The 21,899-nt window shown below is 47.3% G+C and overlaps 2 protein-coding genes across 7 annotated transcripts; one reads left to right on the forward strand and one right to left on the reverse strand.

The window, feature by feature from the left end:
• Positions 1-1,923: 1,923 nt before the first annotated feature.
• LOC101782701 (E3 ubiquitin-protein ligase EL5) lies at positions 1,924-3,391 on the reverse strand. The gene has a single exon (XM_004967468.4). It carries the CDS (start codon positions 2,859-2,861, stop codon positions 2,106-2,108), a length of 756 nt encoding a protein of 251 aa, XP_004967525.1. The 5' UTR covers positions 2,862-3,391; the 3' UTR covers positions 1,924-2,105.
• Positions 3,392-5,889: 2,498 nt separating this feature from the next.
• On the forward strand, positions 5,890-11,580 carry LOC101783123 (pto-interacting protein 1-like). 6 transcript variants are annotated; one of them, XM_022827196.1, is made up of 8 exons: positions 5,890-6,024; positions 7,441-8,481; positions 8,936-9,216; positions 9,311-9,437; positions 10,120-10,402; positions 10,512-10,629; positions 10,710-10,802; positions 11,160-11,580. In XM_022827196.1, the coding sequence occupies exons 1-8, from the start codon at positions 5,916-5,918 to the stop codon at positions 11,289-11,291; spliced, it is 2,184 nt and encodes a 727-aa protein (XP_022682931.1). In that variant the 5' UTR covers positions 5,890-5,915; the 3' UTR covers positions 11,292-11,580. The 6 variants fall into 6 exon arrangements, with proteins under 6 accessions (XP_022682931.1, XP_022682932.1, XP_022682936.1 ...); XM_022827197.1 differs by having other exon boundaries at positions 11,163-11,580; XM_022827198.1 differs by lacking the exon at positions 5,890-6,024 and adding an exon at positions 6,053-6,667.
• The last annotated feature ends 10,319 nt before the right edge of the window (positions 11,581-21,899 follow it).

A 21,899-nucleotide genomic window follows, 5' to 3' on the forward strand; every position in this document is an offset into this window, starting at 1 on the left:
ACTTATTTTTCCACCGCGTACGCAGGTGTGGGACGTGTTCCTGCTCTCGATACGCGAACCACACTCCTCTTTCAGGAGCCAATTGCCCGCACTCCACTTGCCACATATTAGGGCATTCCTTCTCCCGGCCCACAATCTTTTTAAGCGGCGGCTTCCTTCTCCCCCAACCGGGTACTAAATTCTTTTTTCTTTTATGTTTCTTTTCTCATTTTCTTTTCCGCTTCTTTATTCTATATTAGTATTTCGTATTTATTTTCTTTACGTATACTAGTCTAATACGCAATATATATATAAAGTTATATTTGATCTATAATATTATATTTGAGATAATATTATACATAGACATATCGTGCATACACATATACGAATAATATTACATTGCATAAACTCTCCAAATTCAACATTTTGGATCAACTATTTTGAACCCGAGTCCTAACGGTGATGTAGATTTGATCCATCGGGGAGGCCGACGATGCCGGAGTGGGGGAGGCGCCGGCGGAGTTGGGGAGAGGAGGGCCGGCGGCGGCGGAGTGGGCCGGGGGAGAGGCATGCACGATGTCCGTTAGGGAGGAGGCCGGTGGCGTGTCATCGGGAAGGACGTCGGGGCGGTGGCGCGGAGGATCTGGAGGGCCGGCCGCGTCGTCGTCGTCGATCGAGATGAAAAAATCGCTAAGTGTTGAGGGATGGGAGAGGAAGATGATGTGGTTAAATACCCCCTAGCATCGGTGCTAGCCAGCACCACGTCATTCTGCAGCTTTAGTACATTGTTTAGATGGATTGCCTTCTGAGAAATCATGTTGAGGAATGCACATAGCTTCACGATTCCCATTCTCACATTCTATGGTAGAATACCTCTCAGTGCAACAGGCAGCAATTGTGTCATCAGGACATGGCAGTCATGGGCCTTTAGATTTATGAATTTTTCTTGTCTTTAATATTTATTATTTCTTGCATATTCAAGAAATAACCGATGAGACCTTGATACTATTTAAGCACTCAAACATACTTTCCTTCTCTTCCTTGCTGAGAGTGTAACTAGCAATATGCAAGTAATGTCCATCATCTCTCTTTTCTAGATGTAGGCCATCTTGTTGTTTCATACGTTTCAGGTCCCGATGTGCTTCAATCGTATCCTTTGCCTTTCCATATGTACCCAGGAAGCCAAACACATTCACGCAAAGATTTTTTGCCAGGTGCACCACATCGATTGCATTACGGACCTCAAAGACTTCCGTAGCTCCCAAAATATACACTTCTTCCACATGGGTGCATGTCCGTCCTCGTCGTTCGAAACAGGTTGGCTACCAGAGCCCTTGACAGCCGGTACTAAAGGGGTCAGGGGGCTCTTGGGGAACTAGCCGTTAGACCCGGTACTAATGCTCACATTAGTATCGGGTCGAAAACAACCAGTACTAAGTCTCGGGACAAATGTCAAGTTTTCCAGTAGTGAATGCAGTTTTTTTTTAAAAAAACATATCTTTTGTAGGTTTATAGATAGTACATAGAGAAAAAATAATGGTCAAAACTATGTTTTGGAGTATAGTTTATTGATCAAACAAATTTACGAGAATTTATTGTATGTCACCTAGTATTTTATCACTAGCTCTTTTCGAGTACCAAAAGAGGCATGCCAGTTGTTTTTAAAATCTATAAGGATCTATGATCACTCTTGCTATTTATAGATGGATACCGGATTCACATCATTTCACTCTGTTTTGTCAGTCAACTCTTTTGGTCTTGCTGGTTAATCAACCGTTCAAAATGTGGTGAGTCAAATTATCCAAGTTAAAACCGGTGCCATGAGCCAAAGGACGAGTCTCGCGTGCAGTTGGTGCCTCTGAATTGAGTCAGTGCCATATGGGGCTGGGTCCACGTGACCTGTCGTGAGCCAAATTGTTCCCACGAGGCCACGACTCGCCGACGAGTCAAGATCCAAAAAAAATGTATTCATCTGCCAAAATCGGAATCGTACAACAAATCATGGCAAACCCAGCATCTCACGGACAAATCTATGTACAGTAGAGTAATGTGAAGCAGCTCCGTGTAGGAACAACAGAGGAAGCTTCCGAAGTCCCTGTGCGAGCTGAGCAGCCGATCGAAGCCTGTCAGAAGGAAGCGGCGAAGCGGGCGGAAGCGAAGACCTGCCTCGCCTTGCCACGATCCGTGGCGCTCGGCAGCCTCGCCATCGCCGGCGCCACCGGAGCATTGGCCGCGGCGCCCCCGTCCACGTCGATGCGCACCTCCGGCGGCGCCCCGTCCTCGGTGGGCGCGGACGGCGCGGCGGCGGCCGGCGGCCCGACGACGACGTCGGCGCGGCAGAGCGGGCACGTGGCGTTGCCGCGGAACCAGGCGTCGATGCACTCGACGTGGAAGCGGTGGCCGCACCGAGGCAGCGCGCGGGCCTTCTCCCCGGGTTCGAGCTCGGCCAGGCAGACCGCGCAGTCCCCGCCCGCGCCCGCGCCGACCGCGACCACGGGTATCGCGGCGAGCACCGCGGGTTCGAGCCCGCGCGGGGAGGGCGCGGAGCCGTCGTGGTCGTCGCCGCCGCCGGCGATGGCCAGGCTCCGGAGCAGGCGGCGCTGGCGGCCGCCGGCGAGGCGGCGGCGGCGGGAGGTGCTGTAGAGGTGCAGCACGACGAGCGCCAGGAGCACGCCCGCGAACGCCCCCGCCGTGGCGAGCAGGAGCTTGCCCGCGACGGCGTAGTTCGCCGGGTTGCTCACCTGCTGCGACCGCGAGGCAGGGCCATACGGCTGCTTCGCGTCAGAGGTGTTGAACACATGGTCAGTGACGGGAACTTCGCCGCACGGGGTCGTCTCGTCGTGCGCCTTGGGGCCCGTGCCGTTGCCGTCGCCGGCGCCCATGGTCGGCGGCGGTCGAGCGCTCGGCGAGCTGAGCTGCGGCTTCGCGGGAGGTTTGGCTTGGTGTCCGCCTGTCCGGGGCGCGCGGGAATCCGGCGAGCGCGGTTACTTATACGTGGATTTGGGACGGAAATACCCTTGTTGAGGCTGGAGACGGGACGGGAGTGGAAGGGTGGGAGCGGGCTTTCCCCGTTGGCTGTCTGGCCGTCCGGGGCACGCTGGGTTGAACGGAGAGGCAGCAGTCCAGCCCGTCTCCGTCGGCTGAGCCCCGGCTGACTGGCTGACCGTCCGTGCGCCCGACGGAGGACAGATGAACGGCCCTGATGCGTGCGCCGCGCGGTTGGAGGCGGACGGTCAAGGCCAGAGTTGACTACTGCGCCGCTAGTCTCGTCTCCTCCGCCTCCCATTGGGATTCGCTCTCTCTAGCTACCCCCGCTGGGACGGGACATGGAAGTCGTTGCTGGGCGCGACTTGGACCGGGGCAAAGTTTCCCGGTGGCCGGGGGACGGACGGCGACGGGCCGCGCGAGCGCGTGGATGGTCGGTCCCCGGCGATGGTCGATCGACCTGCGAAGCTTCGCGGAAGCGAGGCGCTCGTTGTCGTGACGCTAGGCGAGGCACTCGGCAGTGGCGTCGGGCTGTGGCCCTGTGGGCCACGGGACCCAGCCATCCAGGCGGCCAATTCAAACGAAGCAGCAGCAACGAGTATCCTTTGGATGCAATCCGGGACCGCCGGGCCTACGCGGACGAAGCCCGGAGAGGAGGAAACCGCACGGATCAGGACTGTGAAATAAAACACGATAACTGCGCCGGCAGACCGGTAGGGTACTATCTCCCCATAATGCTTGGGTGCATAGAACTAAGTCCTATACAATGTGTATGTATGTTATGCTTGTATGATCTATGCAGTATATAGGAAGTAGAGCTAACTCTTAGTCCTTCTCCCTAGCTTAGTTATCTTGAGATGATTCTTGTGTGTGTCACACTATTCTATCTATCATTATCTTACCCCTATCTTGAGTAGTGTCTTTATCCATCTTATGATATACTCATATGCACCGTAAACTCTTTTGACCTACCCGCCTTTCTTTAGAAAATACGATATCCTTGGAAATACTTTTTGGGTGAAATACTACAACGGTATATCCGTGCGCTTGCGGATTTATTCATAATCATTAAATATACCAACAATCACGTACTCACACACATAAGGAATTTGTTCCTTAAAGGCATCGGCTCTTTCCATGTGTAATCAACGAAGCATCAGCTCCTGCAATGTGTGACGAATAAAGCATATTGACAAGGTCTTTGAAGGACTCCAATTCATCAATGCAATGATGTGGATTTCCCAATTTTCCAAGATGATACCTAACTAATCATGCAGCAGCTAATCAGTTTGAAGTATGATCTCTTGTAAACATGAAATTGAATAAAACAAAATCAGTAAATGCTGCCAATCAATGCGCAAACTGAGAAAATTGAAATTTTAATTATATTTGCCAAGAACCTTTGAATGCAAGTTGGGGTCATTATCTTTCACCTATCCAGGATTGCCTATGAGAAGACAAAGCCACGGATCCAAGATCGCTGATCATGGACAGAATATTATAGAAATGAGGCTAATAGCTACTCCATATCATGTTTTATTTCTTACACTTGGATATGCAAATGGTTCGATCTTGACACCTACAACAATATATGCTAGTCTTCATATGTGTTTATAGGCGTGAGTATATAGTGGTGGTGTATGCATGTGTCTGAACTACTTAGTAGTGTGTATTGTATTAAATAAGGGCACGTTTAACAGTTTAGACGGCTGCCGTCTGCAAGATCATGCCATGTCACATACAGATAGTGAAACAGACAACCTATATAGAGATCTGTCTTTTAGGTTGTCTGCGAAGTATTTAATACATTCATGGGCACATAAATCATGATGATCAAGTGTAAATTTGATATGTGTAGCCATTTTGTTGCTCGTATAATAGAATGCAATTTGGATTTAATTATTGACACACGAATTTGACATACAAGCATGAATTTAACACATGAAGCTGCCCCGTTTCTGTGCAGTCTGCTCTTTTTTCCTCCCCACAAGCCATGCCTTATCCAATAGCGGTGCGGCGGCGAGCTGGGCAGGCGACGATGAGCTTCACGGGCGGACACGGCGAGCTAGGCAGGTTGCGACGGCCGGCTTCTGTGCGATAGCGGACAGCTCCGTGGGCGGCAACGGCAAGCCACCGAGATGGGCGGGTAGCTGCGAGTTTTGCGCGTGCCGCACGACGGCGTCCAGCTTCGCGGGAAGCAGCGACGAGCAGCTTCCCCGGACGGCGACGGCGAGCAGCCTCGTGATCGGATTCGTGCCATGTCTCCTTCCCATGTCGATTTTGCTCACCACCGCACTCGATCCAACCGAGCCGTGGCCGGCTGGAGATGACGCTTCCTCGGTCGTCTTTGTTTTTTCATCGGGCAACCAGCCAGCGTCGTCGCCTCGCAAGACGACAGCGATGTTCTCTCTCCGTAATAGCTTCACTTCACATACGCACCGAACCTACGTGACAATCGTTGCTGAAGACAAAAAGACGTCTGTTGTACGTGCCTAAAAGATCCACTGCACGAGGCAAGAAAGAGATTAATGGGACAGATTCCGATAATGAGACAGAGAAAACAATCCGTTGCAACTGCAGCATATATTTGTTGGACGAAATATCGATTAAGCACAATCGCTCATGCACGTGGATGCAGCTCTGGGAAATCAATGCATTTTGGTTGTCTCATTCAGGGGGAAAAAGGGCAAAAGTCCTCTCTGCCGTGCGCACTATGATAAAAAAAAATCGTTCTCCTGAAACCAAGAAAAAAAAGAACAAAATACGTCTTGCGTAGGTGCATTCCCCATGAACATGACAACAAATTTCAACGTTTGCATACCTCAGTGCTAGAGCGCCTAACTGTTTCATCAACACGGTGCCCATACATTGCATATAAATGTCAAATCGGTGCTAGCCTCCTTCCCGGAAAGAGGACTGAAGACTAGTGAGTTGAATCGTCACGAAAATGAATGAACAAGGTTGACGGGGGCTTCTCCTGCTTCACTGCAACTCTGCAAGCTGAGCAGCGGCGCGGTTCCGAAGCTCCTCTGAGCACAGAGCCTGCAAGAGGACAGACACGTACGCAACTGGTCGCCTCACCTCAGTATTTCATTTTATTTTACTTTGGAATTGGGATCGACATGAAGCCGACCGTTGTAGCAGATTCCTTCTGGCAACGGATCCTTCTTTGTTATTGTCGATAGTTAATTTGTGCGAGATTAATGGAGTTTCATTATGAAAAAAGATCTTTTTTTAGAGAGTCGGAGTTTGCACTTTGCGCTAATAAAATGATTGTATACGAGTTTTGAGTTCCCCACACGCTCCACCGGCTCACGGCCTGTTCGGCGGCCGCTGCCCTCCGGCCGGACTCCTCTCCACCTCCGCGGCCGCCCGGCCACAGCCCACAGGATCGTCGACGACTGCCTTCTGGTCGCCTCTTCTCACCTCTCTTGGCTAGTAAAAACAATATCCACCCAAGTCTCGTCTACCTGCGGCCCCGACGAGTCACTACTGGCTTGAAGTTGAAGCGATGTCGCTTCGAATCGCCGGCACACCCGACGCCAACCCGGTCACCCGGAAGACAAATCAGGTCTCAGCCTCATAGTCTAAGGTCGATTCGAGCGCAGAGTCGAAGAAGCGCAGAGTCGATTCGGGCGAGGAGGCGGTGGAGGATCATCGTCCTGGTTCAGTCAGTAAGCTGAAAATGATCTTGTATTTGCCGGTGTGATACAATTTCTCTCATGACTTATGCGTTTCGGGCTTGGAAAAATCTTCAATCACTGAACAAGGATTATAGAAAATTAACAACTTAGTTTCGTAGGATCTGCTTGAGCTACAAGTTGTATTGGTCGGCTGAAGGATATTTCAACTAGTTTGGATGCACATGCTTCTGCGAACTGCATAAAGAAACCCTCAGATATCAAATGTTAGTTGCCAGATCATTTAGGCAGTAATTGATTTTGGTTTGCTAGGACAACTGTCTGGGTCAGAAATTAATAACGAGTTAGCACCAAAATTAGAAAATTTGTTCAGCAAAGCAATATTTTCACTTCAATCTCCTTGTTCAGCAAAATAAGAATTTTAGACTCATACATGAATGCTTGTTTTATTAGGACAATATATTCAGACAATATATGCACAAAAATTTATAGACTCATGTACAAGACAAGTTGCGGTCTGGGTGTGGACTATACATGAATCCTTGTTTTACATATGTGCAGAATAAAAAAGTAGAGACTCATTGTCTTCAATAGGTGGCACAAAGTACTCATCAATTATCATGGTTGAAACAGAACTAATTGCACTATTAAAGCAGTAACACTAGTGATTTGTGAATCAGATAGGCTCTCCTCATGCACGCTATTAAAACTATTCACATTTTGGTAAGTTTCGCATGCACTCATGTTCTGTTAGACGCTATAGATTTCTTCTTCACGAAAAAAGAGGAAGTAAAATTGCAATGATCACAGTAAAATATTTGTCACTTTTATGCAGGCAAGAATCGACTACTGCTTTCCATTGGTTGTATCTGTATAATTATGGATTACCAAGGGAATAATCTTAGAGATTTTCTTGAAAACAATGGTCATGTGGTGCTCCAGAGAGTAAACAACTATAATTTGAGGTCTTTCACAGAAAAAGAGATAGAGCACATTACCAACGGATATAGCAATTTGCTGGGGAAGGGGGCATTTGGTAAGGTATACAAAGGGGCATTAGATGGTCAATGTCTAGTGGCAGTTAAAAAATACAAAGACGGAATGAGGAAAGAAGAGTTTGCCAAAGAGGTGATAGTGCACTGTCAAATTAACCACAAGAATGTGGTGAGACTTTTGGGTTGCTGCACCGAGGAAAACACTCTGATGATTGTTATGGAATTTGTTTGTAATGGAAATCTTAGCAACATCCTTCACTGCAGCAATGCTAATGGGCATGTTCCCTTCCCTTTGGATAAGCGTTTGGACATTGCCATCGAGTTAGCCGAAGTACTATCATGCATGCATTCGATGTATAGTCCTGTGCTTCATGGGGACATTAAACCTGCTAATATACTACTTGATGAAAATCTTGTGCCAAAATTATCAGACTTTGGAATAGCAAGGTTGCTTTCTACTAATGAGACCCAGCAAACCAGAAATATCGTTGGTTCCATAGGCTACCTGGATCCTTTGTTCATTCAGACTGGACTTCTAACTCCGAAGAGTGATGTATATAGCTTTGGAGTTGTTTTGGTGGAGATGATTACTAGAAAGAAAGTGGCAGATGGGAATGTTAACCTTATTCAAAATTTCACCAAGTCCCTCAAAAGAGGGAAAGCGGTGAGAAAAATGTTTGATGAAGAAATTGTGTATGGAAAAAAGAAGATAAAGGTTCTTGAAGATATTGCAAAGCTAGCTGTTGATTGCTTGAGATTGGAGGACATACTGCGTCCAGAAATGGTCGAAGTGGCAGATAAACTGAGGAAATGTAGAAAAGATCTGGAGCTGCGCAGGATGGGAGAAAAGACTGGGCCTTCAATACTGCTTAGGTCTCCAGGTAATGATGAAATGTAAATGTAAATAACAATATGTTGTTTACTTCATAGGAGAAAAATGTAACATGGAGGGCTGTACGTAGTTGGTACAACTGATAAATATTATTCATGCAGTACTGGGATGTGCTAACACAAAAATATTTAGAGCTTGTTTGTTTGAGCTGCAGCTTTTGAGCTTTTTTGAAAATCTGTTGCTGACTTTTGGTTCTGAAAAACCAACACTAGCTTTTAGAAGATGTGTTTAACTTCCTAGGCTCAAAAAGCTATGAAAAGCTCGGAAAATTGAGCTTTTCAGCTTCCATATAAACTCAACTTTTCTGAGCTTCTGGCTTTTCGAAAGCTGCACGGGAAGTTTGCTGTTTGTTTGAGCTTCTAGTCAGGAAGCTCAAACAAACAGGGCCTTAGAGTGAAAGCATTTTAGGTTTTATTTATAGTATTCCAATTTTCCCCATGCAGGTAACAACTTCTTACCTGTGCAACCAACTGCACCTATTCTTGTTGAGCCCACTAGCAAAAATCCACCAATTCCATTATTGAATATTTCCCTCGCTGAACTAAGGGAAATAACCAGGAATTTCAGTGATGATACTCTAATAGGAGAGGGCTCACATGCTAAAATTTTCCTTGGAGAGCTGAAAGATGGCCGAAAATCTGCAGTGAAGAAGCTCGGCCAGAATCCTGTAGTGAAGAACCTTGATGGTTTTTTTTCTGAGCCTGATGAAGAATTCATACTTCAGGTGGTGGCTACCTACCTTGACTCTTAATCTACGCTCTTCTAGCACCCTAGTCGCAGGAAGGACTGCTTTCCATATTCGTCTTCCGTTGTTGCAGGTCCAGGCCGTTTCAAGACTGAAGCATGATAATGTTGTCCAGCTTCTTGGCTACTGTGTTGATGGGAACGTCCGTGCTATCATTTATGAGTATTCGTCGAGGGGCTCCTTGCACGATATTCTTCATGGTGACAATCAATGATTTTTTTTCCCTTCATGAGCAGAACGGCATGAAAAATGTTGAGATGTTATACCAGCTACTTCCTCCATTCCTTAATATATGGCATTTACAACAAGCAAATTGATTCATTTTTTGAACTACTTAGCTTGTACCAAACGTCACATATTTAAGGATGGAGGTAGTATATTGCTTGAATGATGATAAGCTAAGTTTGAAGTATATTTTATATTCATGAATGTTTACAAGGCCCTGCCATGTACTCCTTGCATGGTGATAATGAACATACTACTTCGGAATCCTCTTTTTTCTTTTCTTTAGCTTCATGCATTCAGGTAGGCTTCATGAAAACTGCTATGAGCTATTCCTTCGTCCGTACGATGGCATGAGACATGTTGATATGTTATTTGGTGATCTGTGTGTTTTGCTCTTTTAATTTTTTAGTTTAGGAATCCTCTTCAAAGAATTTTAATTATTTTTTTACTTTAACTAGTAGTGTATCGTGAATTTTTAGGCTCAGGAGTCCAGCAAATTTTAGGCATCTGTCAAACACATGTCAACTACTTTTATCTTATCATAAGTGGATAGGATATTGATTATATTTCTCTGCTGCTCTGAATATTCTAATTTAGTGTACATAGGCAATCTAAGTTTGCAAGCAAATCTGATATTCTTATTGTTCATGATCTAAGGGAAAAATGGTGCCATAGGAACCCGACCTGGACAAGTTCTGTCATGGGCCCAACGAGTGAAGATTGCCTTAAGTGCTGCACAGGGGATTGAGTTCCTCCATCATAAGACAGAGTCTTGCATCATTCACAGTGACATCAAGTCCAGCAACATTCTCCTGTTCGATAATGATGTTGCAAAGATTGGAGACCTTCGTGTCTCCAAAAATCAGCCCGGCTACTTGGATGATATTCTTTTGGATTGCGTTCTTCCTTCCAATAATGGTTATCAATATCATGCACCCGAGTATGGAACTTAATATTCCAGTGCTTTCATGCATATTCTCACACTCGGCTTGGGATCAGCGATGGCATGTACTCTCATACTTACATTGCATCCTTCTTGGTTCTATTAGGTGTAGAGAAACTGGAGAGTTTTCCAGGGAGGATGATATGTATAGCTTTGGGGTTGTGCTGTTGGAGCTTATAACCGGTCGCATATCAGGATATTCCCAGAATAGACTCATGATAGGGGTATGTGACCGTGTGACCAGAGGCATAATCTCTTTGGAAGATGATGCAGCAGCTGAACTACTTATTGCATTGACATGCAGGCCATGCCAGTACTTAGTGGAGATGAGGTGCAAGTGCAACAATATGTGGATCCAAGGCTTCGAGGAAAATACCCTCCCAAGGCTGCCGCCAAGGTAAAATTATTGAACAGTATTCTATTACGTTATGTCCTAATTTTTTTGTGTGCCTTTTACAGATACTTCAAGTCAAATATCTGTTTAGTCTAAATTTAAGATGAAACACATCAACAAATGTTTGTTCAGAGTTAAACAGTCGTTTCTTCTTTTTAACATTTTGCTATGGTACTACGGAATAAACGTGGACCGTTCATTTAATTAGATCTAGATGGATAACATTGAAAAAAAGACTTATTACCTCATAGGTGGAAATAGATTAATATAATTATTATATTTATTTCTATGTTAAATGGAAAACTTATCATTGTTGTAACAGTACAATATATGCATAAGTCAATGAATTCTTAATTCTAGCAGATGGCTGCGATTGCATCCCGCTGTATGCAGCGCAAGGCGGACTCCCGCCCCAGCATGAGCATTGTTGTAACCGATCTGCGCTCCTTACTGTTACCGGAAAGCACACCAAGCAAACTCTGGCATTGGTGAAGCACCTGGAGAGTGGATGCGTGATTATCGTCACCTCTCAACAGAACAGCTGCATGATGTGATTTTGTCAAATTGCTTATTGTAGTGTGTAAGAAAAATGACCCTCTAGATCATGATTGTGATTTTGGTAATTGAATGATAATATTATTATTGGGACTAACATGTGTATAAAGAATGAGAACTTGTAGGGTTTCATAGGTTCCATGGATGCATCACAAAGAAAGATACCGAAGCCGGGATAGAGAGGAATGAATTGGACTTGTCCCATGAATAATTATTTTTGGGTTGATCAAATAGCTTGGATTTTTACATAATCATGTACAATACTTCACAAGCTTTTCATAGAGTCCAAGATCATCAAAATCGGACTCCGGAGGAGAAAGTCATGCCTAAAATAAACTGTGCTGAAAAATGGGCAAAGGAAGTTCCGATGATACCATCGGACTAAGCAGAGGAACATCCGGTGCTTAAAAAATACACTCAACGGATGATTTGATGAACATGCAAGGCATGCATCAGATCATCCGATGCTACCATCGGAGTTTGTATATTTACTTTGTCAAAATCTTCAGAGAGGTTGAGAAATGGGTGAGGGGGGCACCGGAAGGTCCGACGCTTCAAAATTTGTATGCGTCGGAATTTTAGGTCATTCATCCGATGCTAAAAGTTGATCAAAAGGTCTGGATTTTTTTAATAATATTGTGTAGAATTTCATAAGCTTTCCAACAAGTACAAGATCATCAAAAACGGAGGTCAGCATAAAAAGTTATGATCAAAATACGAACAGTAGCGACGTGGTGACTGGAAGGTTCGACGGTACCATCGGACGTTTAGCATTCATCCGGTGCTCAAAAAGTGATTAAAAGGTCTGGATTGTTTAAACCTCATGTAGAATTTCATAAGCTTTTGAACAAGTACAAGTTCATCGAAATTGAAGTTCGGAGTTGAGAGTTATGGCCGAAATACAGAGGGGCATACGGTAGCACCACTTATTCCGATGCTACTAAAATGAATGCCATCGGATGTTCCGATGGTACACTTTAACTAGCCATTAGAGCAACGGCTCTTTGAGCCCTTAGGGCTATTTATATCCCCACCACTCGCCCATTTGGAGTTACTGGAGTGTTCAGGGATGCATTGAAAACTAAGACTCATCAAGAACACATCCATGCCACCAAAAATGCTTAAGTGATCCATCAAAGGCTTAACACAAGCTTAGGAGAGTGATTAATGCTAGGATAGGCCTAGAGAGAAGTGAGTACAAGGTGTGCCGACCTTGTGATTAGGTTCTAGAGTGAACCACCGCTATACAAGAGGTGTGCCGGTGCCTTGGAACTTTGGTGGCTCACCAGCAACTATTCGACCCTCCGGCTTGGTGTGGAGCGGCATCGACGACTTTGTGTGGGGGAAGTGGAGACCCTCTTCCTTCATGGAGAAGCTCCTTAGTGGAGATGATATCAAAGTGACCGAGGGATTTGGCGTGAGCCTTAGTGCCCGAGTCTTTGTGGCAAGTTAAGGGGCACCTTGGGAGAGATTTGGTGACCGGGAAGCAATACTCTTGTACGAGTGTTTCAACAACATGGACTAGTAGTGGCTTAGTGTCTACTAATATCACGGGATAAATCTTTGTGTCAAGAGTTTGCTTCCCCTCATCCCCTCCTTACATTTTCGCATTTCATACTTGCAACTTGTGTGCCTTTACTTTCCTAAAGTAGTATCTTGATAGGATTGGCTATAGATTTCAAAACTTGTTTTGAGATGAGGGTTTCACACTGGATCAACCGTAGATTGCATATCTAAATAGTATGATCTAGTTTATATTTTGATACAACTAGTGGAAGCCATAGGTTTAGCTTTTAAGTTGCCTAATTCACCCCTCCCCTCTTAGGCTACAAGCACCGATTCCTTTCAAGTGGTATCAGAGTCAGGACTCACATTTTTCACAAAAAAATCGTTAATTCTATTGGCAAATTGTGAAACTGGCTCATTGGAAATGGTTAGCTTTCACCGCCTTGTGAGTTAGCTCGATAGGGGAAATGGATGGATGTAATAGGTTTGGCTCCATGTTTCGATGGCACGGGCTATCCACGTTGGAAAGTTCTCATGAAAGCATTTCTCCAAACTAAGGGTCTAAATATTTGTAGAGTTAGTAGAGAGGGCATGAAGAATAAAGGGCAACAAGAAAAATAATATGATGTGATTGCTAAGAGCATTATCTTGCTCTCACTTAGTGAAAGTGGTTTCAATAGTGTATTTATTTATGAAAATGCTAACAAGTTATGGATAACCATCAAAGAGAACAATGAGGGCCCAAAGGACGTATCTAATGAAAGATATGATGTTCTCATTGATAAGCTCAATAGCTTTAAGCAACTTGATAATGATAATGTCAGGGTACGTACTCACGCTTAAATGTTCTTGTGAATGAGATCAATGCTTTAGATATGAAAATTATCAAGGATGCGAAACTCAATCGTAAGATCCTTCATAGCCTCCAGAAGCCGAATTATGATTTGGTGAATGCAATTCTCTTTGAAAAGAAGCTCGATGAGTTGACTCCAAATCAAATACTAAACAAGATCATGGTATTTGAGCTTCGGCTAATAGACAAGCCTCAAGGTGCAACTTAAGGATAAGCTCAAAGAACCATCTTCTCTAACTCAAAGCCTTGCTCTTTCAAGTCAACAAGAGAAGAAGTTGAGAAAGATGGCAATTCATGGAAGCTCAAGTGAATAAGAAAAAGATGATGATGATGATGAAAGCTCCTCAACTGATGAAGAAACCAAGTCCTTAGTAAATGTGTACGCCAAGAAGGTCTTCAAGTACGTGAAGAAGATCAACATGTACGGCTACAATGTCCACTTGAGAGAAGGACGTCATCATCAACAAATGAAGATCATGAAGATCAAGCACAAGAAGAAGAAGGAGAGGAAGCCAAAGAAAGAAGCACTCACCGTCATCCACGAATGGATAAGCGGTGGAGAATCAAGTTCTTGTAGCTCAAGTGATGAATCAAGCAAGAACTTCACTACTTGCTTCATGCAAGGTCCCTCATCATCATCATCATCATCATCATCATCATCATCATCATCATCACATTTTTGCCTTATGGCCCAAGGTATGGAAAGCAATGTAAGTGATGATGAATCCGATTCTCCTTCTATTGATGATCTTCTTGAGCTAATCCATGAGCAAAAAGGAATCATTAAGAAACAATCTAAGCAAATAAAAGAACTCAATGCTCTCAATGATTTTAATGCTACCTTTGCTACAAATTATGAAAAATTGTTGTGCAAATTCAACTTGCTTAGTAAGGAGCATGAAGAGCCTAAATCTAAAACTGAGAGCATTGAAAATGAAACTAAGGATTCCTTGGAGCTAAATGAATCATCTATCCTTTATGCAATTTCTATATCTAAGGTAGATGTTTCAACTTCTTGCTTTGACTTAATTGATGAATTTTGCTTACCATCTTGCAATGAGAAATATTTTGAGAATATTGTTATAGAATCATGCGATGATCTTATTGCCAAGGAGAATGATAAGCTCAAGTAAGAAGTGCAATGGCTCATGAACAAGGCGGATAATGTACAAGCTTCTCAAGATAAGAAGAGCAACGTCCAACCTTCTCAAGATATCCGTGATCACATGGTTAAAAAAAATGAGAAGGAAGCAACCGTGACTTTGCATAATTTCTATACCATTTTGCCATGTAGGAACTTCTACAGTATAACACTAATGAGGAGAGAGGAAAAAACGTAAGAAACTAGTTCACATGCAAGAAACAAAATCCTGCGCAAAACAGAAGTTCAAGAAACTATACGAAATCTAGAAATGGATACCACAAATACCAAAAACAGTACAAGATGAGAGAGTGGGGAGGGAGTGGAGAAGGGAGGGGGTAGAAAAGGAATTATTTTGTAAGCACAATTAAATATTATACTTTGGGGTGGTGTCTATGTGACATGGTATGTCATGGACTTCGGTGTCTTCTTCAGTACTACTTTAATACTTGTTATTTTACCCTCTTCTGTTATATTTGAAATACTTGTTCTACAACTTCAAGTAGTTTTTACCCTTATTACCCCTCAATAAATATTATTGTCTGTGTTTGACATCATAATGCACATTTTATTGATAATTAATTATGGATATGATAATCATTTTATTTACCTTCTTACTTTTTTATTCTACACATTTTACGATATAGGCTTTTTAGTTTTGTCAAATGCAAACTTATTTAACTTTAACTAAGGCTATCAGAAAAAGAAAAAGCTCAAATTACTCCCCTCAAGTATAGTCAAAGTTTGAATAACCTCCTAAATTATTTCTTGAATAAGTTTACCCCTGAACTATGCTATTTGGTTCAATTTACCCCTTAATATATTATCCTTTTGTTTCTGCATGCACAAGTGGATTCATAAGTTAAAATTGAGATAACAGTACACTTTATAACATAAATTAGAAAAATACATCATAAATTTTTATCATTATTTTAATAGGATAGGACATTCAATAATAAATTAAGCATTATGATACAAAATTATAAAAAAATAATGATAAAAATATAATATACTTCTTTGACATATATTATAATGTCCACTATCATCCCGTAATACTTTAAGTGAAAACTCAACTTGTATATAAAGAAATGGAAAAAGACCAATTGTATCAGGGTAAAGTATACCAAATAGCATAGTTTATTGAGTAAATTGAACAAAAAATAATTTAGGAGGTTATGTGGACTTTGTCTGTACTTGAGGGGAGTAATTTGGACTTTTTCTAAAAAGTTATTGTAATATAAAAAGATGCACTAAGAATACATAATTTCATGGTGGTTTCAACCATACTCAAATTGGTGTTGTATATGTCAATGTGTTTTTTTTTAAAAAATTGAAAATAGGACCACCTTCCCGTACGCATGGCCCAACAAGAGGCGTGGCGGTGACGTGCGCCTGGGTCGGCCCAGCAACACAATACTGGCCGAGACCTAGATCTGGCCATCGACCGACTCCTCCGACCGGGAGGCCTGGTCAGCACCCCGATCGGAAGGGTCCAGTCAGGGGTAGGACCATAGTCCAACCCTGACCGAGTTCCCCTGACTGGGGATGCGCCGTACCGACCACACCGCTCCTCCTGATCGGCACGACCGGGGCTAGCTGGGATAATTGATCGGGGACGCCCGCTCGGTGAGGGCCTAGGGAGCAGGTGGAACGCATAAGAAGAAGCGCCCAGGTCAACTACCGTGCGAGGAACTGTACCGCACCATGCCCTGCGCACGCCCCGCACACTGCCGCCGCAACCTACCCGCCACAACGGAGTGGCCTGACGAGATAAACAAGGACTAAGGACGGCAGCCATACCGTAACCAACGACGTGGGCCTCGACAAGACTAGGCAGTGCCTGCACATACTCCCTCTCCCTCTCTGACTTGTAAGGCCGTCCCCATGTACTATAAAAGGGGATGGGCCCTCCTCGTCTGAACAGGGGGCGCTCTCTCAAGCTTTATCACTCTCGCATACTGCACACTCTCGAACACATAGCGTATGTCTGAGCCTTCGGTCACTCTCTCCCACTTGGACTAGAGCACGATCAGGTCTCGGACACTCCCTCTCATCCCACTCTCATTTGTACCCCCACTGCAAACTTTGAGCACCTGGGCTCAGGAATATAGTCGACCGACCGACCTCGACTAGACGTAGGGCCCGTTGCCCGAACCAATATACATCCTATGTCATTGTGTGCTAGGTCATATCTGATCTAAAGCACGACAAAGCTACAATATTTACTAGTCGTCCAGATTTCGCACCTACAGTTGGCGCTGTCCGTGGGGAAGACATCGTGCGTTCGTGTTTTTTCAAGTCATCGGATGGCCCACCTTCCCGCTACTTTCAGCATGATGAGCTCGAGCGACACGATTCGCTTCAGCTCACTGGAGTTTCCCGCGCCCACGCTCGGTGGGATGTGGGTTCCGCCCATCTTCGCGCCATCCCAGACCTTCCGCTTTGGAAGTCTGGACTTCATTGCCAATCAGCTCAGTGTACTCCGCCTCCACAAGGAGGCGGCCACCCCGGCATCCCCAGGAGGAGGAGCTCCCTCCATCTACCGCGAGCCACTCGACGATCTCAACATTGAGATGCTCACGCTCCGCATCGAGTCCACGTTGGGCTCGAACCCCACGGTGAGTGACGTGGACACTGTCATGTACTCACTGATCAATACTTTCTGCCAGCTCTCCGGAGGGACCCCGTTGTCTCTGCCGTGCTTGCCACGCGGCTGGTTCTCCTATGGTCTCGCGTCCCCTGTGGACGCGTATGCACGGGAGCTCTGGAGGGTCATGACGTTGCCCCCTCACCCATGCGAGTTTGTGGGAATGACGGATTACGCTCCCACCTCCTTCCATGACCTCTGCGATGAGGAGATAGAGAGAGACAACTTCAGCATCGGTGACATCATGGTGTCCAGCCATCCTCTGTCCCAGGAATGCGCCATGGCGGACGCCCCGGGACAGCCACCGAAGGTGGTGGAGTCTTAGAGGGCTCTCACCCCGTTGGACCACCATGCAGAGGCCTAGGCACAGGCGCATGGCGACGAACCGCATCAACGGCGGCAGGCCCAGCAGCCACCCGCGCCGGCGTGTCCATCGGCATGCTCCGAGCCGCACGCGTGCAACCCGGCAAGCGACGCTCGAGGCCACGCCTGCCAGGTTCAACGCAAAATCCTAGTTGGGGGGGGGGGACCCCCAACAGTTTGCTCAGGCAGGTCAGAACATCGCCGCCGTAGCGATGCTTCCCGTAGCCTCCTCGAGCCTGCCGAGCCGTAGGAGTAGGCAATCCACCGGAACCTCCGGGCACTGGTAGAGACCGCCAGGGCTGCACCAGCCGAATCGCTCCTTCCGGTCACCCCCGCAGCAGTATCGTGCAGGGCGGAGTACTGCGGCCATGCCGCAGCCTGACCCGGCACGAGCTCCACATCACCAGCACGTGCGTCAGTGGCTTGGACCGAACCGTGATGCATGCAGCGTCATCCACGCGCAACACTTGGCTCAGTACGACACCGACGTCCACCAAATGGCGGCAAGCGCGGGTGGCGCGGGCCAGGACCGGTTCAACGAGGAACTTGAGGAGGTGCACCCTAGGCGTGGTGGCCGACTAAGCGACCGGTACGGCGACAAGAGTCCTAGCCCGAACGGCCCGGGACCACGGGCTTTTGGTCGCCGCATCCAGGAAGCGCCATTCCTCCAGCACTTTCGACCACCCACCAACATTGTCAAGTACACTGGGGAGACGAATCCCGGTGTATCGTTGGAAGATTTCCGGCTCGCCTACCGAGCTGGCGGCACAGATGATGATTACTTCCTCATCCAGTACCTTTCCATCTGTGTAGGGGAGTTCATTCGAGCTTGGCTTGAATTCCTTCCGCCCAACAGCATTCACGATTGAGCGAACCTCAAGAAGTTCTTCATAGAGAACTTCCAGGGGACCTACTTCTGCCCTGGGAACTCCTGGGACCTCAAGAGTTGCAAATAGGATCCCAACAAGTCCCTGCGGGATACATCCACAGATTTTTGAGGCAATGCAACTTCCTCCCTGACATCGTCGACGCAGACATTGTTAGCACGTTCCTCTCTGGGACGACTTGCAAATCCTTGGTCCACAAGCTCGGTTGCGTCAAGCCCCGGTCCACTAGCGACCTACTTGACATCGCCACGAACCACGCCTCCAGCGAGGAGGCAGTTGGGGCGGTTTTTAGGGGTGGTCGGGACAAGGACAAAGCCAAGCGTGAAGATTGAGATGAAGGCCCCTCCACACAGAGAGGCAAGAAGAACAAGAAGGACCATACACAGTGGCCGAGGTGATTCGACCATGCGCCTACCGACTGAAGGACGACAATAGCAACATCCTCACCAACACATGGAACATTGAGCAGTTATGTTGTTTCTTTCCCTAACTCGGTTCGTTACCAGTCCTTTTCCATTCGACACTTACTCCTACAGCACCCCAATCCGAGCACTCTCGGCCTGGGTTGCTCGGGGGCTCCACGGGAGTGTGGCACCACCCCCTCTTTACTTTTGCGTAATCACGCACTTTGCCCAAATGAAAGGGTGCGCCCGAACGCAAGGGTATCCCGTCCTCTAAGCTACCCCAAGTAACTTACGCTCTAGCTTGCGGATCAATCAAACCCCATCATGACTACGGTTACGAGCAGCTGAGCCTCGTGGGTCATGCCCGGGTTCTTAAGGTTGCAGCCTACGATTAATGGGCAGGTTCAAAAGGAAAAGGGTGAAAAGAGAAAGTTGCTTAAGGGTAAAAACAAGAACGAGCGGGACCAGCTCCCATCACGATTACAAAAAACTTAAAATTTTTCACTCGGGGGCTCACAGTCCCCCGCAAATTCATTTATGTACAAAGAACTAACTACTCCTATGCAAATCCTACTGCTGACCCCCGGTCAGGTCGGATGGCGGTGCGGCTGGCGAAGACGAAGGCGCCTCGATCACGATCGGGACGACGCTCGGCTCAGTTATGGTCGGGGCAACACTCGGCTCCAACCCAGTCTTCGTCATTTCGACAAGCTGGACGACGCCTCCCTGGCTCACACCTACAGCCTCCACCGAGCGGCGAGCCCCCATCACCTACTGCGCAGTGGTATGCTCGGCGACCACTTGCGCGTGAGGCACCAAGCTCTCCCCCAGCGCCTGGATCTCGCTCGCGTTCCACCCGTCGCCATACCCTCCGCAAATGGCCACGAAGTCAGGGTGGGGTGGTGGGTCACCACCGACGTCAGCACCCCCGACTTCCCGTAGAACACGCCTTCGGAGATGAGTGCCCGAACCTCGTCCAGGATCTCCGTGAGTTGGATGGCAGGCACGCTGGTGCTCGGGCCCGACCCGAGCACATCAGCAACCACCACCTGCGCCACTCGAGTCGATCGGACGACTCAGGCATCTAACGGGAGACAGGTAAGAAATAGTGGAATGCCACACGCAGTCCATGCTGACCCTGTCACGAACAATGGATCCGGATTCTATTCGGACACGCCCGTTAAGGGTCCCCCGAGCCTATCACTCGAACCATCAAGGTAAGCAACGTCAGCTTAATCCCTCCGGTTGCAGAAACCGCAGATGGGGCGATGCCTAGAAATCCGACCAAGGTAACTTTACTGACCTCCCGTTTTACTTTCTCAGTGCAAGAGCATTCATTCATCCATCCATCCATCTCATGCATGCATGCATTCATTCATGCATTCATACATTCATCCCATACATACAATCATTGCATTACAATTGCTTTGCGTCGCTTCACAAAGCAATAACCGCTCATTCGAAATGAGCCGCGACCAACCGGGGTTCGAAGGCCGGCCCGCGAAGGGCTTGAGGCCGCCTCGCGTCAAATAGAGCCAGGGGAGAAAATGCAGATGAGCCCTGCGGCCTTCGCCCGAGCCGCTCAGAAGCGGATAGGGACATCTCGACCTTCTCGTTTGATCCTGACCTCGAGGCATTCCCACAAAATCTCCATCGAGGGGAGGCCAACGGGCCACCCGAGTCGGTCTCCGGAACGGCTCGAGCATCTGCCGGGAGACTGGTTAAGGAGCAGTGGAATGCCACATGAGGGCTATGCTGACCCCGTTACGAACGATGGACCCGGATTCCACTTAGACATGCCCGTTAGCGAGCTCACCGAGCGCGTCACTCGAGCCATCGAGGCAAGTGATGTTAGCTCAACCCCTCTGGTTGCAGAAACCGCGGACGGGGTGATTCATGAAAAACGCGACTGACCGACCGAGCTCAACGGAGCTTAGGGGCTCGACTGCCAGATCCCAACTCGGGAACATGACCGACGACATAGGTCGCGGTCGGAACACATACAGGCAAGTACCCCGACTCGCAACAGGGACCACCTCATACCGACCGATGCGGACACAAGAGTATGCGGTCCCAGAAAAGAGTACCTAAGTGCTCAGCCTCCGACTGACTCCCCAGTCGACCGCAGGCTCGATGGCTAGACCCACTGGGTCTGCTCGCGCGAACCCGGTGGAAGACGGACTACCAACAAGTCCCCTCCTCAGGAACTGGGAACCTATGCCTACTCAACGCACCTCCGCGGCCCACGCCAGACCTCCTTGGGGGCTGGGCGCCTGAGTCAACCTGGCGCGCCTCCGTGGCCTTTGCCAGTCATCCCCTCGGGGGCTGGGCGCCTGTACTTGATCGGGGTCTAGATGCCCGATCCTACTCGGCTACCCCACGCGACGTGGCAGACAAAGGGGAGAAAGCCAAGAGTCCCAACAACAATCTGCCTCTATGGCGCAATGGGCACAAGAAACATATAATGATGGAAGCCTTCGTTGAGCTAAAAAGAGCAACAACCTATCGATCAAAACCCAACAGCCCCTTCACAGCTTCAAAAAAGCCCCAAAGGGGCTCGAGGGCTCCTGACGGGTCCATAGACTTGGAGTGCCCAATGAGACCACCTTCCCGCTGCACTTGGCCCAACAAGAGGCATGGCGGTGACGCGCACCAGGGCTAGCCCAGCAACACATCACCAGCCGAGACCCAGATCCAGCCAGCGACCAACTCCTCCGACCGGGAGGCCTGGTTAGCGCCCCCAA

Source organism: Setaria italica, chromosome V, assembly GCF_000263155.2.
Source record: "Setaria italica strain Yugu1 chromosome V, Setaria_italica_v2.0, whole genome shotgun sequence".
NCBI lineage: Eukaryota > Viridiplantae > Streptophyta > Magnoliopsida > Poales > Poaceae > Setaria > Setaria italica.